Here is a 14,207-nt window from a genome sequence, read left to right on the forward strand (position 1 = left end):
AGGGGAGGTTCATTGCCCTGGCCCTGCTGGCCACACTGTAAAGTTGGTTTGCTTTGGTACCACAGACTCTGGTAATGGAGAACTACATCTCTAACTGCCCCAGAGTGAGCTCAGGTTTATTTTGATGGCTTAATAGCCAATTTGGATGTGCTCTTTGTGACATCCTTATCCAAGGATCTGAAAGTGTTTCATGAAAGTGTTTCATGAAAGTGTTAAGAAAAGTGATGTGACTCCACCACTCGAAAAAGTCAGCATTTTTTTTTCAGATGAGGATTCTAAGATGCTGGTCTGGAGTGTCTTAATCATTGGCAGAGCTGAAAATAGACTTTATGTCTTTTTTCTGTTTGCAGCTACCACGGAGAACAGGACTTTCATCACCCTGTTAACTCTGTGACCTGTGCTACAGGATTGTAATGTTTGAGATCTTTATAATTGTGTTTACAATTGGTATTTGGCTGCAGGGAGAGTATCTCAGAAGTGTCATGCATTAGAGAAACATGCAATTTAGAGGTCCTTCTCCCTGCAGCTGGGTGGGCAAGAAGTCAAAATCTTACCCTACAGGCAGCAACAGGGAGGTCATCTTGAGAAACTCCCTTCCCTGTATTTATCTCACCCTTTTTGTTTCCTCCACAGGCGAGGCCACAACGTGCTGAAGGTTCAGCTCCCATCCAAGGAAGAGCACGTCATTCTGGTACGTCTGTCCAAGATCCAGCGGGCCCTTTACACCGAGTTCATGAACCGGTTCCGAGATGCAGGCAACAGTGGCTGGCTGGGGCTGAACCCACTCAAAGCTTTCTGTGTCTGTTGTAAGGTAGGTTTTGGCAGAAGATGGAAAGAAAGATTCTAATATGTTGGGGAAAGGGGAATATAAGTCAAAAGAGGACGTGAAAGTGTGGTTGGCCAGGGACATCATCTCTTCCCAGAGTGCTCTGCAGTGGTACAACAGTGTTATCTTTGCTTCCAGAGCTGAGGTGCAGGGATGTTAAATGTCTCTTTCAAACTGTGCAAGAAACCTGTTGCCATCAGCTGAAACAGTCTGGGCTGATACATGAAACTGCATAGCCTTAGCTGCTTAGTGAAAACAGGCAGTTTCCTCTGCCTTTGTGCTGTGTGGGGTGCACAGTGACCTCCTGGTTTGTTCTCAAGGAAAGAACTGGGTACTTTTAAAGATATGAGAGCCAGAAGAAGTATTAATTCTTCCTTTTGAATAGCTGGGGAGGTTTTCAGGTTACAATCATTGGCAAGCAGCAGACCAGTCCAGGTCTAACTGCTTTCTTTATCCCTTCAGATCTGGAACCATCCAGATGTGTTGTATGAAGCTCTGCAAAAGGAGAATCTGGCAAACGAGCAGGATTTGGATGTGGATGACCTTGGCACAGCAAGCACTAATTCCCGCTGCCAGCCTCAGGGAATTAAAGTCAAAACAGAGAGTAATGCTTTGGCATCACCAGTTGGAGAAGCTACTAATAGCAAGTTCCTCCAGAGTGTTGGCTTCAACCCTTTTCAGGAGAGAGCAAATCAGGTTGTAACTTACGAGTGGGTGAGTGTCACTGCTGGGAAACTCTTCATTTGGAGAGTCTGAAAGACTGGACAGTTTTGTGAAGCAGAGTCAAGAGAAGACTCTTCTGAGTTGTGGGTTTCTTTTATGTTCTCTTTAGCACAGATCACCTTGATAAGCAGATCTGCATGGTGCCATGAGGGGTTTGTGACTCTAATGAGGTAGAAGTGCAGGCAGCACTCATGTCATTGTTCTCATCTGCACAAAAAGTCTGTGGACATTGTTATTCTAAATAAAGGTGTTAGGGTGAAGTTCGATCTAAATAAGATGGTGGTATATGTAGAAGGATGGAGGAAAGCTCTTGAGATGAAAGTCATGAGAGGTTAAGAGGACACTCATTTGTCGATGAAGTTTGTCATTTGGAGCTTCTGGAATGGGAGGTGGCAGCAGTAGTTGGGAGTAACGTTGTCACCTCAAACAACTGGATGTAAATAACCTCATTGTCATGATTTATTTCTCTCAGCTTGTGACAGGGTTGTTGAGCTAAAGAGGGAATGAGCAACTCCCCCTGTAACAGTCTTCCATTTCTCGGTAGGCCAAAGACATCTTGTGTGATTACCAGACGGGAGTCCTGGAGAACTCACCCAAGATGGTGTTACTTTTCCACCTAATTGAGGAAAGTGTGAAGCTTGGAGACAAGATCTTGGTCTTCAGGTAAGCAGAGCATCACCAACTGATCCTGCAGTCGTTAAATACTGGAGTAGTTGGATCCCCCCCTGGTACTAGGAGGTTTTTACAGAGGATGAATGGTGTGGCGGTTCCCCTTTTCTCCTTTGTGGCATTAATGTGGATTTTCATCTGTGTATTTTATACTTCTGCCACTGTCACATTTACTAGTGGGGGGTGTGCTGCCAACAGGGTTTGACAACCATCAACACAGTCATGGTTGGGGAAGGGTTCTGATGCTCCATTTCTGCTGCTGGGGGGCTTTTTCCTGAACAGAGATCTTGGTTTTACAGCCAGAGTTTGTCCACCTTATCTGTCATTGAGGAGTTTTTGGCAAAGAGACCGATGCCGAGTCCTCCAGGCTCGGATGGAGGAGTTCATAACTGGGTCCGAAACATCAACTACTACAGTGAGTGCATCCAGTCCTCCTGTCTTTTGTTGTGACGCTGTTTGGTTGTGTGAAGGACTCTTTCCTGAAAGTCACCCACCATCTTCTTTTAGTTGTCTTTGGGTGTGAAAATGCTCTGCTGAAGCATTCTTCTGATGAACCTCTTTCAGACTGTTCTTGCTTTAGTTGTTTTGGAAGACAACGTCAGTTGGATAGCAGCTAAGCAGTAGTTTCCAAATCCTCTTTTGACATCTTACTTAGAAGATGTTAGACGTCTCTGACATCTCACTTAGACGCTACTGCTTTTTTAAAGTTGCAAAAGATACTTTTTACTTCCTGTTGGCTATTTGCTAGATCTTGCTTCCCAAAACAAAATCACTGTGGAATGCTTTCACTTGCTCAAGGCTGTGAACTCCTCTCCCCTCTTCCCCAGCTTTAAATCTTTTTCTGATATGGCTTGTTGCTTTATGTGGCTACTTTACAGGCCAGGACTGAGAAGAATAGTGGATATGGTGTTCCTGATTTTTGCAGAGCTGCCTGAAGCAAGCTGCTGCCCAGGAACAGAGACATGACTCCCCCTGCACTCCTTTATACCAGCACTCTCTGTGCTCAGGTCTAGTTTCTGGGGGTTTGCCAAAGGCTTTACAATTTTGCTTTCTCTTGATTCCTGGAGCTTCCTGCATAAATGAGGCCTTTGTTCCTGTTGCTCCTGCTTGCTATCCACCTTGCCTAAAGCAGAGCCTTAAAGGGCTAGATGTGTTGTCATGCTCACAGGCCTGGCCTTGACAAGCTTTCAGTTGATCAAGTCCCTGCCTGGCTGGCTGCATTGCTCCTGCCTTTTTGGGCATATTACAGGTGCAGAGTGGTCCAGTGGAGATCCTGGATTACAGGATCCTGGACTTGAATTGGTTTGGACCCAGTTTCAAAGTTCAGTGTTCAGAAGGTGGGTTTATTCTGATAGAAATCCCCCAAACATACAGAGCTTTTACATGTATCTTTAATTCCCTTCTCAGGACTGGATGGCAGCACCTCTGCCTCAGAAAGGGAACGGCTGATTAACCAGTTCAATGATGCCAGCAATGCCTCTGTTTGGCTTTTCCTTTTGTCCACACGGTGAGTTGGCTGGAGCAGAGGGGCACTGGGGAGGATTCATACTGATGTTCTGAATCAGTGGGTTTTCAGTTCTTAACTTCCTTTGTAATGTGCTTTCCGTGGTATGATAGTGCCATCTGCTTCTGAATTCCCCAGGAACGTAGGATTTCAGCCTTAGGCCTCTGCAACAGCTTAACAGTCTTGAAAACCAAACTTGAGTTTAAAGTTTGACTGGAGGAAACTTTCCATAGATCCTTTATGGACTCTTGGCTGTGATGGTTGTCCCTGCCTATAAGTTTTGGAAATTGACCAGGACAGCAGTTTGAAATTTACCTTAATTTTCCAGTGCTGGGTGTTTGGGTGTCAACCTCATTGGAGCAAACAGAGTGGTGGTGTTTGATGCTTCCTGGAACCCGTGCCACGATGCCCAGGCCGTGTGCCGGGTGTACCGCTATGGGCAGAAGAAACCGTGCCACATCTACAGGCTGGTTTCTGATTACACCCTGGAGAAGAAGATCTATGACCGTCAGATCTCCAAGCAGGGCATGTCAGGTAAGCACGGATGAACACATTCCACTCTCAGCTTTCACTCCTCTTAGCTCCTGGAAGTCCTGTTTCTGTAGGTTTTGTAACTTCTCTTTTTGAGGTTCAAAAACAGACCAAGAGGTGACAGGCACTATCCCAGGGCTATGTTTGATGTTTGAGTTGGCAGTGACATGGGATCCTGTAGGAAATTCAAGGTGGTAGAGCCAGCATCCTGCAGCAAGGTTGTGGTCCTAGTCCACTGCTGTACCATTTACTTTCCCTGCTCCTCCTCTGGCTGCTGCAACAGACTGGAGACTCGGGGGGTGCTCATCCTGTTTTCCCCTCTGCCTGGATATTTCTCATCTTAAACTGGGTGTTACTACTTAAATAGCTCTGTAACTCCATTTTTCCTGCAGTAAGAGAGGGAAAATAGCTAAGTTAAAACATATATCGATACCTTTGACTGATAGTGTTTGTCAAGAGTAATGAATTCATTGTGGTTCTGACCTGCCTTTGTACTAAAAGCATCATTTGTGCTGGCTTGTGCCAGTTGTCAAGCTACTCTCATAGAATGTGCGGCTGCGGGTTGTGGTGACCCAAAGGGAGCTCTGTCTCCTTCTTTGCTCAAAACTCCAGAGGCAGCAGCCCAGCATGATCAGCTCAGTTTGCTGTTGTGCACTCGGAATGGAGCCCCGTGGCAACTGGCCTGGGTTCCAGGAGAGTCCTGGATAGAGATGTTTTCTCCATGTGCTTCCATTTGACCTGTGTGCAGGAGGGAATGTTCAAGGAAAGCATTCAGGCTCTTGTGAGTGAGGAAATGTGGCTGCTTTTCTGAGCTTTCCATTTTAGTACATAGTTATTAATTTGAGCCTTTTTGGTGGGATTTGTGGGAGAACACGTACTGATGTGGCTGCAGTTCTGTCCCAGGATGTGTATGTTTACAGCCTTGTTGCATGAGGTGGGACACAATCCATAATTAGTTTTGTGTTCTCGTTTGCCAAGAGCTTGGTGACCTACACAGCTTTGCTGTGCAGTCTGGAGCACAGGCACTTGTCAGCCTGACTTGATCAAATAGGCTCAGCTCTGAACATGTTGATTTTTCTCCTTGCCCTGACATTTAGAGAATATTTCTGAGGTTTGTGTAGATTGCAAGGCGGGAGCTGTATTTGGACAGAAGTGTAGGGAGAGCAACAGGCAAGCAGTGCTCTCTTCTCTTCTCGGCTCACTCCATTCCTTCTCTTTTCCAGATCGGGTGGTGGATGATCTGAACCCAGTGCTGAACTTCACTCGACGGGAGGTGGAGAACCTGCTGCACTTTGTGGAAGAAGAATCTGACCCTGCTCAGCTCTCCCTCAATCCGAGCAAGATGAAGGAGTCTGTTCTACAATTAGCCTGTCTCAAGTATCCTCACCTCATCACCAAGGTAAGACCAGCCTGCTTCTTTGCTGGCACTGCACAGGTAGGAGTGGGCCTGGAGGAGTCTGGCAGTGTGATGGAGTCATGGTTGCAAGAAGGATGCACCTAGGTGCTCGTGGGAATAAGTAGAAAATTCTTTAGAGAGGACCCAAAGATCCCTGCCCTTCCCTGTGATATCTTACACACATCTAGAAACACCTCTGTCCTGTGTTTGGGAGCAGGTTGTCAGGCACCCCGCTCTTCATCTCGGTGCTGGGTGTGAAGGTGGCAGTGGAATATCCCAGCTTGCTGCCAGCTCCTCCTGGGGTGACTTTAAGCCAAAGCTGGGACAGGCAGCAGTGGCCTGTGCTGTCAGGAGTGTCACTGGTGGGGTGGTGCTGCAGAGTGTGCCTGTGCCAGGTGCTGTGGGGCTCTGGGGACTGTGTGACATGGTGTCAGGCTCCGTGCTTGTGCTCTTGGCCTGGCCAAAGCTCGCAGGTTTCGCTATGTGCTCATGGTAAGTGATGGCCTTGGCTGGGCAGGTGACAGCATTAGCTGACTGTCACCCTTCAAGGTGAGCCTTGGTCACACTCCCAGCGGTGCCCCCCACACGTGCTTTGTCACGACCAGCTCTGCCAGCCTGGGAAGGAGACAGGCTGCTGTGCGGGGTGTGCTGGTTCCCTCTTGCGGTGTGTGGGTGCCAGAACCGCCGTGCTGTGGGGTTGCAGGAGCCTTTTCAGCATGAGTCACTGCTCATCGACCGGAAGGAGCACAAGCTGACCAAGGCAGAGAAGAAAGCAGCCAAGAGGAGCTATGAGGAGGAAAAGCGAGCATCCGTCCCCTACACCCGGCCGTCCTACGCACAGTATTACCCAGCCAGTGACCAGAGTCTGACGAGCATCCCCGCCTTTAGCCAGAGGAACTGGTGAGCGCCTTCCCCTTCCCTTCTCTCTGTGCTGTAGACATGAAATGAGGGGGCAGAGGATGCTTATCACTGTGGGGTGGGTGCTGCACTCTCCTCCCTCCTCTCTCCCTAGGCGACCAGCCCTCAAGGGTGAGGACAAACCAGTGGCAAGCGTCCGCCCAGTTCAGTCCACCCCCATTCCAATGATGCCCCGGCATGTTCCCATGGGCGGTGCAGGATCAACCTCAAGTTCCAACCCTGCTGTCAACTTTCCCATCAACTATCTACAGCGAGCTGGTGTCTTTGTGCAAAAGATTGTTACCACCACGGGTGAGTTGCTACTGCTCAAAGTGGGTTGGGTCGTGATGCCCATAGGAAATTGAGGATGCCCATGGTGAACTGAGGATCAGGGGGACTTGTGGATGTCCACAGGGGCTGTGGGCAGATGGGCATCAGAGGCAAAGATACTTTCTCTCTGTGTTTGCATGGTTCCTCTGTGCCTGGAGGACTTTCCCTGCAGGTATACAAAAGCCATGGACCTGGTGGATTGTTGGGAGTGAACTTTCCGTGATAGGAGCTGCAATACTGTCGCTGGTGGTTCTGGAGATGCTGTGCCAGGGATAGCACAGCTTTTGCTTCCTTGGAACCTCTGCTGCCTTCTTGTGCTGTGTAGAAATAAACCCAGGGCTTGCTTATAGCACAGCTCGTGGGAAAGACAATTACACTTCAGAAAAAGGGGTTGGTGGTGCACCTGCCCTCTCCTGGGTGTGGCTGGCATGTAGTTTAATGGGCATTATTCTGTTTCTCTCCCCACTGCCAGATATTGTGATTCCGGGTACAAACACATCCACTGATGTACAAGCGAGAATCAGTGCTGGCGAGAGCATCCACATCATCCGAGGGACAAAAGGTAATTCTGTCCTGCTAAGACTTGTGGATAGGGTCCTAGCCAGTGCTAATTAGGAAAGAAAATGATGTAAAGGCATGAATCAATCCCTTGAGAAAAAAAACACCAAGAAGGGACAGAGGTCTAGAGTTCGCAGTGACTCTGTTGTAGCACACACTCTGGGTGTGCTGATGCTGCATGGCTGTTGCAGTTGTGGCTGCTCCTGTGCCTGAGAGGAGCTGTTCAACTTTAGGGCTCATTTCTTCCTTCGCACAACACTCACTGCAAGTCCTGAGGCAGCCAAACACTCCCTGCTTCTCCCAGAGCAAACTGTTGCAAGTGTGAAGTTCCACATTTCCCACTGGCACACCAAGAGGGTGTGATCTCCAGTCCAGGGAAGCTGAAGGGGTTGAAGTGAAGGGTGACGAAGGGGGTAGAAGCCCTCCACTGGGCCTGTGCCGCACTGATGTCCTATTCTTGCCCAAGGAGCCTTGCAGGCTCGTAGATCTGGGTCCTGAGCTGAGACTGGAGTTGTAATGAGGTTGTTGAATGAAGTTGTTCTGCCTCCATTCCAGGGACGTATATCCGGACCAGCGACGGTCGGATTTTTGCCATACGGACCACTGGGAAGCCGAAGGGCAATGAAGACCGTCGGACAGCTGCCTCAGGTAGGGGCCTGTGGGTACCCTGTGGGGCTCACATGTGTGCTTTCCTACTGGAGTGTGTGTGGCCATATTCCCCGGTGTATTCCCTCATGTCTTGTGTTTAGAGTTGACCCTGCTGTATCCCTGAGATATTCTCACCTTCCTTTCCGCCGTTATCTCTTGGCCCGCAGGGTTTTCTCTGAGGTCGTATTTCTCACCTGCCCCGTCTCCTTGTTTGCAGGCTCCCAGAGCTCTTCCCTGGAGTCCACGAGCAATGGCAGACACAGTGCCTCATCCCCGCAGCTCCCCAGCGCAGAGGAGCTCACTCGGCCCATCTCCCCCGACAGCCCCGAGATCATCAGTGAGCTGCAGCAGTACGCGGAGGCGGCGGCCGCGCGCGAGTCCCGCCACAGCTCTCCCAGCACCGCCGCGGCGCAGGGCCACGCCGCCCGCACGGACAGCGCGCCCGGCGCCGCCGCCCGAGGGGCCGAGCAGCACGTGGGGGTTCCCTGCATGGCTCCCTCCGTGTCCTCGGCCCTGCCAGCCACCAGCCAGCACAGCAACGCCCACCCGGTGTTGGACTTACGGGGCAACAAGCGCAAGTCGACGTCGCCGTCGGCTCCGGAGGAGCAGTCCCGGAGGCAGCAGAAGAAGCGCCAGTTGCCGTCGTCCGCGCAGCCGTACGAACACGGGTACCCCGTCTCTGGTGGGTTCACCATGCCTCCTGTCTCTTTAAACCACAACCTAACCCATCCATTTGCCTCCCAGCCAGGAAACTCCTTGTACATGGGCGCTGGCTCCTCCTATTACCAGCTGCCCAATTTACTCCCAGACCCTCATCTGGTGTTCCCTGTGACTACTGACCCTCTGCTGACAGCCGGCACCGCCAGCTCTTCTGCTGCTACCTCAGCCACCGCCAGCGTCCCCTCGTTCATGCTAAACCCTTCTCTGACAGGGGTGCTGCCCAATTACTCGCTTCCCTTCACGCAGTCACTCCTGCCCGAGCCCAGGATGTTTGCTCCTTTCCCAGCCCCCGTCTTGCCTAGCAGCCTTCCCAGGAGCATGGCATCTGCCTACCCTGGCTACGTGTCCCCTCACTCGGGCTACCCGACTGGGGGTCTCCTTCGGTCCCAGGTGCCTCAGTTTGAACCCCAGGAGGTCCCAGAGGTGGGATGCAGCTCTAATGACGAGGACAAAGACGACGATGTCATAGAGATCACAGGGAAATAAAAAGGCCTGGCTCCTGCTCGGTCTCAGCTCCGCCAGGAGGCAAAAGTTGCAGGACCTTTTTGGGAGTCAGGATTTTCTCTCTGGGCCACGGCAGTGGGTGGAGAAGGATGCGAAGGGTGTGGCGTGGGGGTGGTTTTGTTCTTTTCGTTTCGTTTTGTTGTTTTTTAGCTGTCGAGGATAAGAATTGTATTAGGGGCTGGGAGATGGGCGAGGGATAGGGTGGACCTTTGAGAGCCGGGGGAGCAAGAGCGGGGGAGGAGGGAGACAGCAATGCAAACTGTAGGAGTGCCTCCCCCCACACTCTGTCTGTCTGTCTGTCTCTGTTCTCTGTCTTGTCTGGCCGTGGAGGCTTGGTGTTGTGAGTCACTGCCCTTCTCAGGCCTGGAGGCGCGGGCTTGACTGCTGGCAGGGCCGAGCTCCCTCTCACATGAACTGCCTTATCTGTGAACTTCTCTCACTGCGAGAGGGGTGGGCCGGGGGTGACTCCACCAGAGGTTGGGGACAAAGTGTTTTTAATGGGGAGGGAGTGGGGAGGCATCTACATTGTGTATGTTGGGGCAGGGAGGGAGGGGATTGATGTCAAATAAAAGAAGAAAGAAAAGAAAAACAAAAAAAGATTAAAAAAAAAAAAAAGAAAATACCCCACAGTTTGTCACCCTCTTCAAATTCACATGAGACTAGTATGAGGGCTCCAGGCAGGTTCCTGTGCCAGGGCTCTGATGGGGGATCCCCCCAGGCCCTTCTGGAGGGTCCCATCCAGGGTAGGTTGGCCCTGCGGGTCTGATGCCACCTCCGTGTGCCTCCAGATGCGTGGAGCAATCCCACATGTCTTGGTGGCCATCAGAGGGGGATCCCGCTGACTTCCCTGTATCCTGCCAGGCTCTGTGAAGGCCATGTCTCACCCTGCTGTGGCCCACCAGATCCAGGGATGGGTGGGCTCGCTGCTGCTTCTGAACAGCACCAGGCAGTGGAGAAGGTTGGGAGGGGACATTGGACCAATGCCAGTTGCTTTGAATCTGTGACTGGATAGACTTTCCCCTGCACAGAATCTCTACATTAATTTATTTCATGAAGGCATAATATTTATTGTCTGGGGGAGTCTTTCTTTCTACTTTTAAATTAATTTCCATATTAAAAAAATAAAAAAGCTGGCCTCCATCATGCAGTGGTCACTTGCTGGGTTGTCTCTGTGGGGAGAAGCAGGTGGTTGACCAAAGCCTAGCCTAGGAGCAGGGCCTGCTGTGGAGGTGGCCTGTGGCTGAGCCGGGTGGCACAGGCACAGTTGGATGTGTCCCATCAGGGCATTCTGCCAGAGCAGGAGCTGCTCTGGGTGCTGAGCAGCTGGAGGGAGGATGGAATCCTCTTGTCATGGGGCAGGTGGAGGAACACATGTGGAAGCCTCCTGTGCTCGTTCCCAGTGAGAAGGGGGAGAGCTGTGAGGTGTGTGGAGCTGGGAAAACAGAGCTCTTGCTGGGGAAGTGCCTTTCCCCACACAGGGATTGGGCCTCCTGCTCAGCCCCAGGAGTGCAGAGCCTGGTCCTGGCCCTGCCAGCAGGCACCCTGGCTGCTCCTCATGTCCAGGGCTGCTAGGGAGAGGCTGGGATACCCAGGTGCAGCTGGACTTGGAGCATGTGACTGTGTCCGAGGGCACATTAAGGTGAACACTTGAAATCCAGGAATCTCCGTGTCACATCTGGGCATCACCATGCAGGAGCTGTGCTTGCCTGCATTGGATGTCCCTGGAGCTGGTGGTAGGGGACCCCTAGGCCATGGAAGCTGCAGTCACTGGTGTTTGCTGGGGCCAACTAGGTGTAGGAAAGGGCAGGATGTTCTGACATGCTCCACCAAAGGGGTGCTGGAAGGTGGGGACCTCCCTTACTGAGAGGGGGTTGTGTGTGCACGCGTGTGTTACAGAAACACAATAAAAGTTGTTACGGGGCTTTCCTAGTGTCTTTCTCTGTTTAATGGACATTGTCTGTCAAACATCACACCATTCATAGAAGCCTTAGATCAACAGTTTAGCTATGCAAATTATTTTAATTATTTTTTTAAAAAACAAACATTAAAATAGTGCTTTCTTCTTTAACATATCCTAGGAGTTGAAAACCGAGGGGTTCTGAGCAAACTGCTGGACAACTTGTCTTTGGATGCACCATGGAAATAAAAATCAAACCCCCCCACAAAAGTAACAAAGCAAATTAACTGATGGTGTTCATGCAAGTTTCTCCAAAGACTTGACAGTGCTGCATCTGTGAGTCATGCCCTCCTGTGCTCTGTGTGTCCACCTCATGCACTACCCTCTGACACTGACCGTATGACCAGCTTGCCCAGATGTGCGTTGCGTCCCTGTGAGGCTGTCAGTTTTCCTGTGGATTTGGGGAATGGACCTAGGCAAGGGCTTTCCTTGTCGAGAGTAGCAAGTGTTGAGACCTGCGGGCGCGTGTGGGAGGTGGGAACGTGAGCAGACCCTCCCCAGAGCCCCTGCTGCCATCCCAGCCCTTCCTGTGGGGCTCAGGGTAGTGGGTTTCATCCCAGTGACCCTCCCACATCATCTCTGATTGGGGCCTGTGCTGGGACAAGGTGTGAGGATGTGGCTGGGGGCAGTCAGCACTGTGGTCTGGCTGTGGTACTGGTGACTGCACGCCTCTCCAGGAGAGTGCCCAGGGCTTCCAGAGCAGGCCCTGGCACATCCCTGTGCTGCCACCTGATGTTCTCCAGTGGTCACCCAGCAGAGCCCAAGTCCTGTGGCTGTAGGAGCTAAGGATGACCGGCATTCTGCTGCCACAGGGTGCAGAATGTGCTCCGGGCTGGCTGTTAACCCAGCTCCAGGGCGAGGTGTGAGGCCTGTTCCACCTCCTGCGTGGAGGCCATGGCTTGTACAGCCCTTGGCACCCTCCTGTGGTGTGGCTGCCCTGTGCATGACCCGCTGCTGGCAAACATCCACAGCCGCGGGCAGCTGCAGCAGCAAGGGCGCGAGTGCAGCCCCAGCCCCAGCTCTGCCCCATCCGCCGGCCCTGGGCCCTGGCAGAGCCTCGCTGAGGTGGTCACGGGGATGGCCCTGATGCCCTGACCACAGGGCTCCCGTGGGAGCTGGCAGTGGCTGGGGCTGCTCCAAGGCAACCTGAGGCTCCTGCTCTGCCACGGTGCCGTGGGGAGGATTTCCTCTGCCCCACCGAAGCCACAGGGGGCTGTGGGTTATCCCTAGTGGGGAGAGCTCTCTAAGCTCTAAAACTTCCCTCCCATGGGGCCTGCTCTTCTCCCTCCTCTGCTCTCCCCAGAGGTTTCTCCTCTCTGGCATGTGCTTCGGCTGCAGAGGGTCCTCTCTCGGTTTTCCTGAGCTTGGAACAGGGGCTTTCCCTGCACGGGTTAAATTTTTCTTTTGCTGCTGAATTTCTGTCTCCAAATGACCTGATGGGAAGCAGCTGCGGATTCTCGGAGGGGCTGTGGGTGACACTGAGAACAGCAGTGCAGGACTCTCTGCAGAGGGTTTTGGACAGTAAGGAAGATTTCTGAGCACAGCCCAAGGCCAGGGCAGATCTGTGGGTGCCTCGGGAATGGTCAGCTGCCCTCTAGACTGGCACCCAGCCCTTGCCTTTGGTGAGAGGTTTGCTCTTCTGGGGACAGTGGGCTGAAGGCTGGGTACCACTATGGGACAGTGCCATGGGCATGGGGCAGCTGCTGCTGCTTTGTGCCCTGGGCTTGGTGGGCTTGTTGCCCCCGCAGCTGAGATGGCTCTTAGGGCTTCCTGGGGGGCTGCAGGGTGTGGGAAACACAGCGCAGCCTGGCCCATGTTGGGCAGGATCTGCTGCACGTTGTCCTGGGGTGTCTGGGTGGGTGGGGAGGCTGGGTGCAGCTACTTGGAGAAAGCAAATATTCTGGCAAGCAAAGGGTGGGATTTCCACAGGGTCTTCACTAGAAATGATGTGTATTTTGACTTCATGATGTCAGTGAATCGTAGAACGGTTTGGGCTGGAAGGGACCTTAAAGATTGTCTTGTTCCAGCCCCCCTGCCATGGGCAGGGACACCTCCCACTAGATAAGGTTGCTCCAAGCCCTGTCCAGCCTGGCCTTGGACACTTCCAGGGATCTGGCAGCCACAGCTGCTCTGGGCAACAAATTCAAGAAGCTGAATATGGAAGGATTGCTGCTGGTTTGGGGGTGGCTTCCAGGCCAACAGAGACAAGTAGAGCAAATACCTTCACAGCTGGCATTTCTCGCCACTCTGGAATAAATTTTGTTGATCCAGTCTTGGAAGGACCAGGGGTGGGGGAGGGCTGGGGGCAGAGGTTGAACAGGAACCACAGTCCAGCTAGATTACAGTGAGGGATGGCTCCTTGCACCTTGGAGCAAGCACTCCCTGTGAAGGAACAATGGGGCAAGTGAGGGAGAGAAACCTCTGCCACCTCCCAGACCACCACGGCTGCCTCGGCTGCTTCGTGGTGCCCGGCTTGGAGCTGGACTCTGGCAGATTCACGGGAGCCTGAAGGAATCCATCACTGAGTCTCATTCGGGGTTTTCTGTTGGTTTGGGTTTCTTTTTCTTCTTTTTTTTTTTTTTTTTCTTTTCTTTTTTTTTACTACCGCCTTAGTTTGTGGCCTGTCTTGTTGTGGTTGGAAAGAGGAGTATTGCTAGCAGGGTGGGTTGGTCAGTTGGCCCCACGCATGATCATGTGCTTCCCTCTTCTCTCTGTCAAACGGGATGTGCTCGCCTGATCTCCCAGAACAGAGACTTTGAACAATTTGTTGTTTATATGATGTATTTATTTTTACTTGTGTTTCATGTCATTTTTTAAAAAAATAATAAATTGTAAGTTGGTATAACTGCCTGTTGCTTCTCTTTTTCTTCTCTTTTTCTTTTCCTTTTTTTTTTTTTTTCTTTTTTTTTTTTTTTTTTTCTTTTTTTACCCAAGTAAAATAAAT

The 14,207-nt window shown here is 51.6% G+C and overlaps 1 protein-coding gene across 11 annotated transcripts in view; it reads left to right on the top strand.

Moving 5' to 3' along the window:
• RAD54L2 (RAD54 like 2) overlaps positions 1 to 14,105 on the top strand; it is a 74,880-nt gene extending 60,775 nt beyond the window's left edge. For 10 of the 11 annotated variants that reach the window (XM_040075896.1, XM_040075899.1, XM_040075897.2 and 7 more), the window contains 12 exons: positions 634 to 811; positions 1,289 to 1,540; positions 2,094 to 2,212; positions 2,518 to 2,633; positions 3,626 to 3,725; positions 4,051 to 4,256; positions 5,477 to 5,652; positions 6,353 to 6,549; positions 6,662 to 6,858; positions 7,349 to 7,438; positions 7,990 to 8,082; positions 8,300 to 9,805. In XM_040075896.1, the coding sequence (XP_039931830.1) occupies positions 634 to 811; positions 1,289 to 1,540; positions 2,094 to 2,212; positions 2,518 to 2,633; positions 3,626 to 3,725; positions 4,051 to 4,256; positions 5,477 to 5,652; positions 6,353 to 6,549; positions 6,662 to 6,858; positions 7,349 to 7,438; positions 7,990 to 8,082; positions 8,300 to 9,288 (2,713 nt within the window). In that variant the 3' untranslated portion in view covers positions 9,289 to 9,805. Of the gene's footprint in view, positions 1 to 633; positions 812 to 1,288; positions 1,541 to 2,093; positions 2,213 to 2,517; positions 2,634 to 3,625; positions 3,726 to 4,050; positions 4,257 to 5,476; positions 5,653 to 6,352; positions 6,550 to 6,661; positions 6,859 to 7,348; positions 7,439 to 7,989; positions 8,083 to 8,299; positions 9,806 to 11,384 lie in introns of those variants that run through there. The other variant, XM_040075905.2, reaches the window with a different exon arrangement.
• Positions 14,106 to 14,207: the final 102 nt, after the last annotated feature.

This window comes from Hirundo rustica, chromosome 12 (assembly GCF_015227805.2).
Source record: "Hirundo rustica isolate bHirRus1 chromosome 12, bHirRus1.pri.v3, whole genome shotgun sequence".
NCBI lineage: Eukaryota > Metazoa > Chordata > Aves > Passeriformes > Hirundinidae > Hirundo > Hirundo rustica.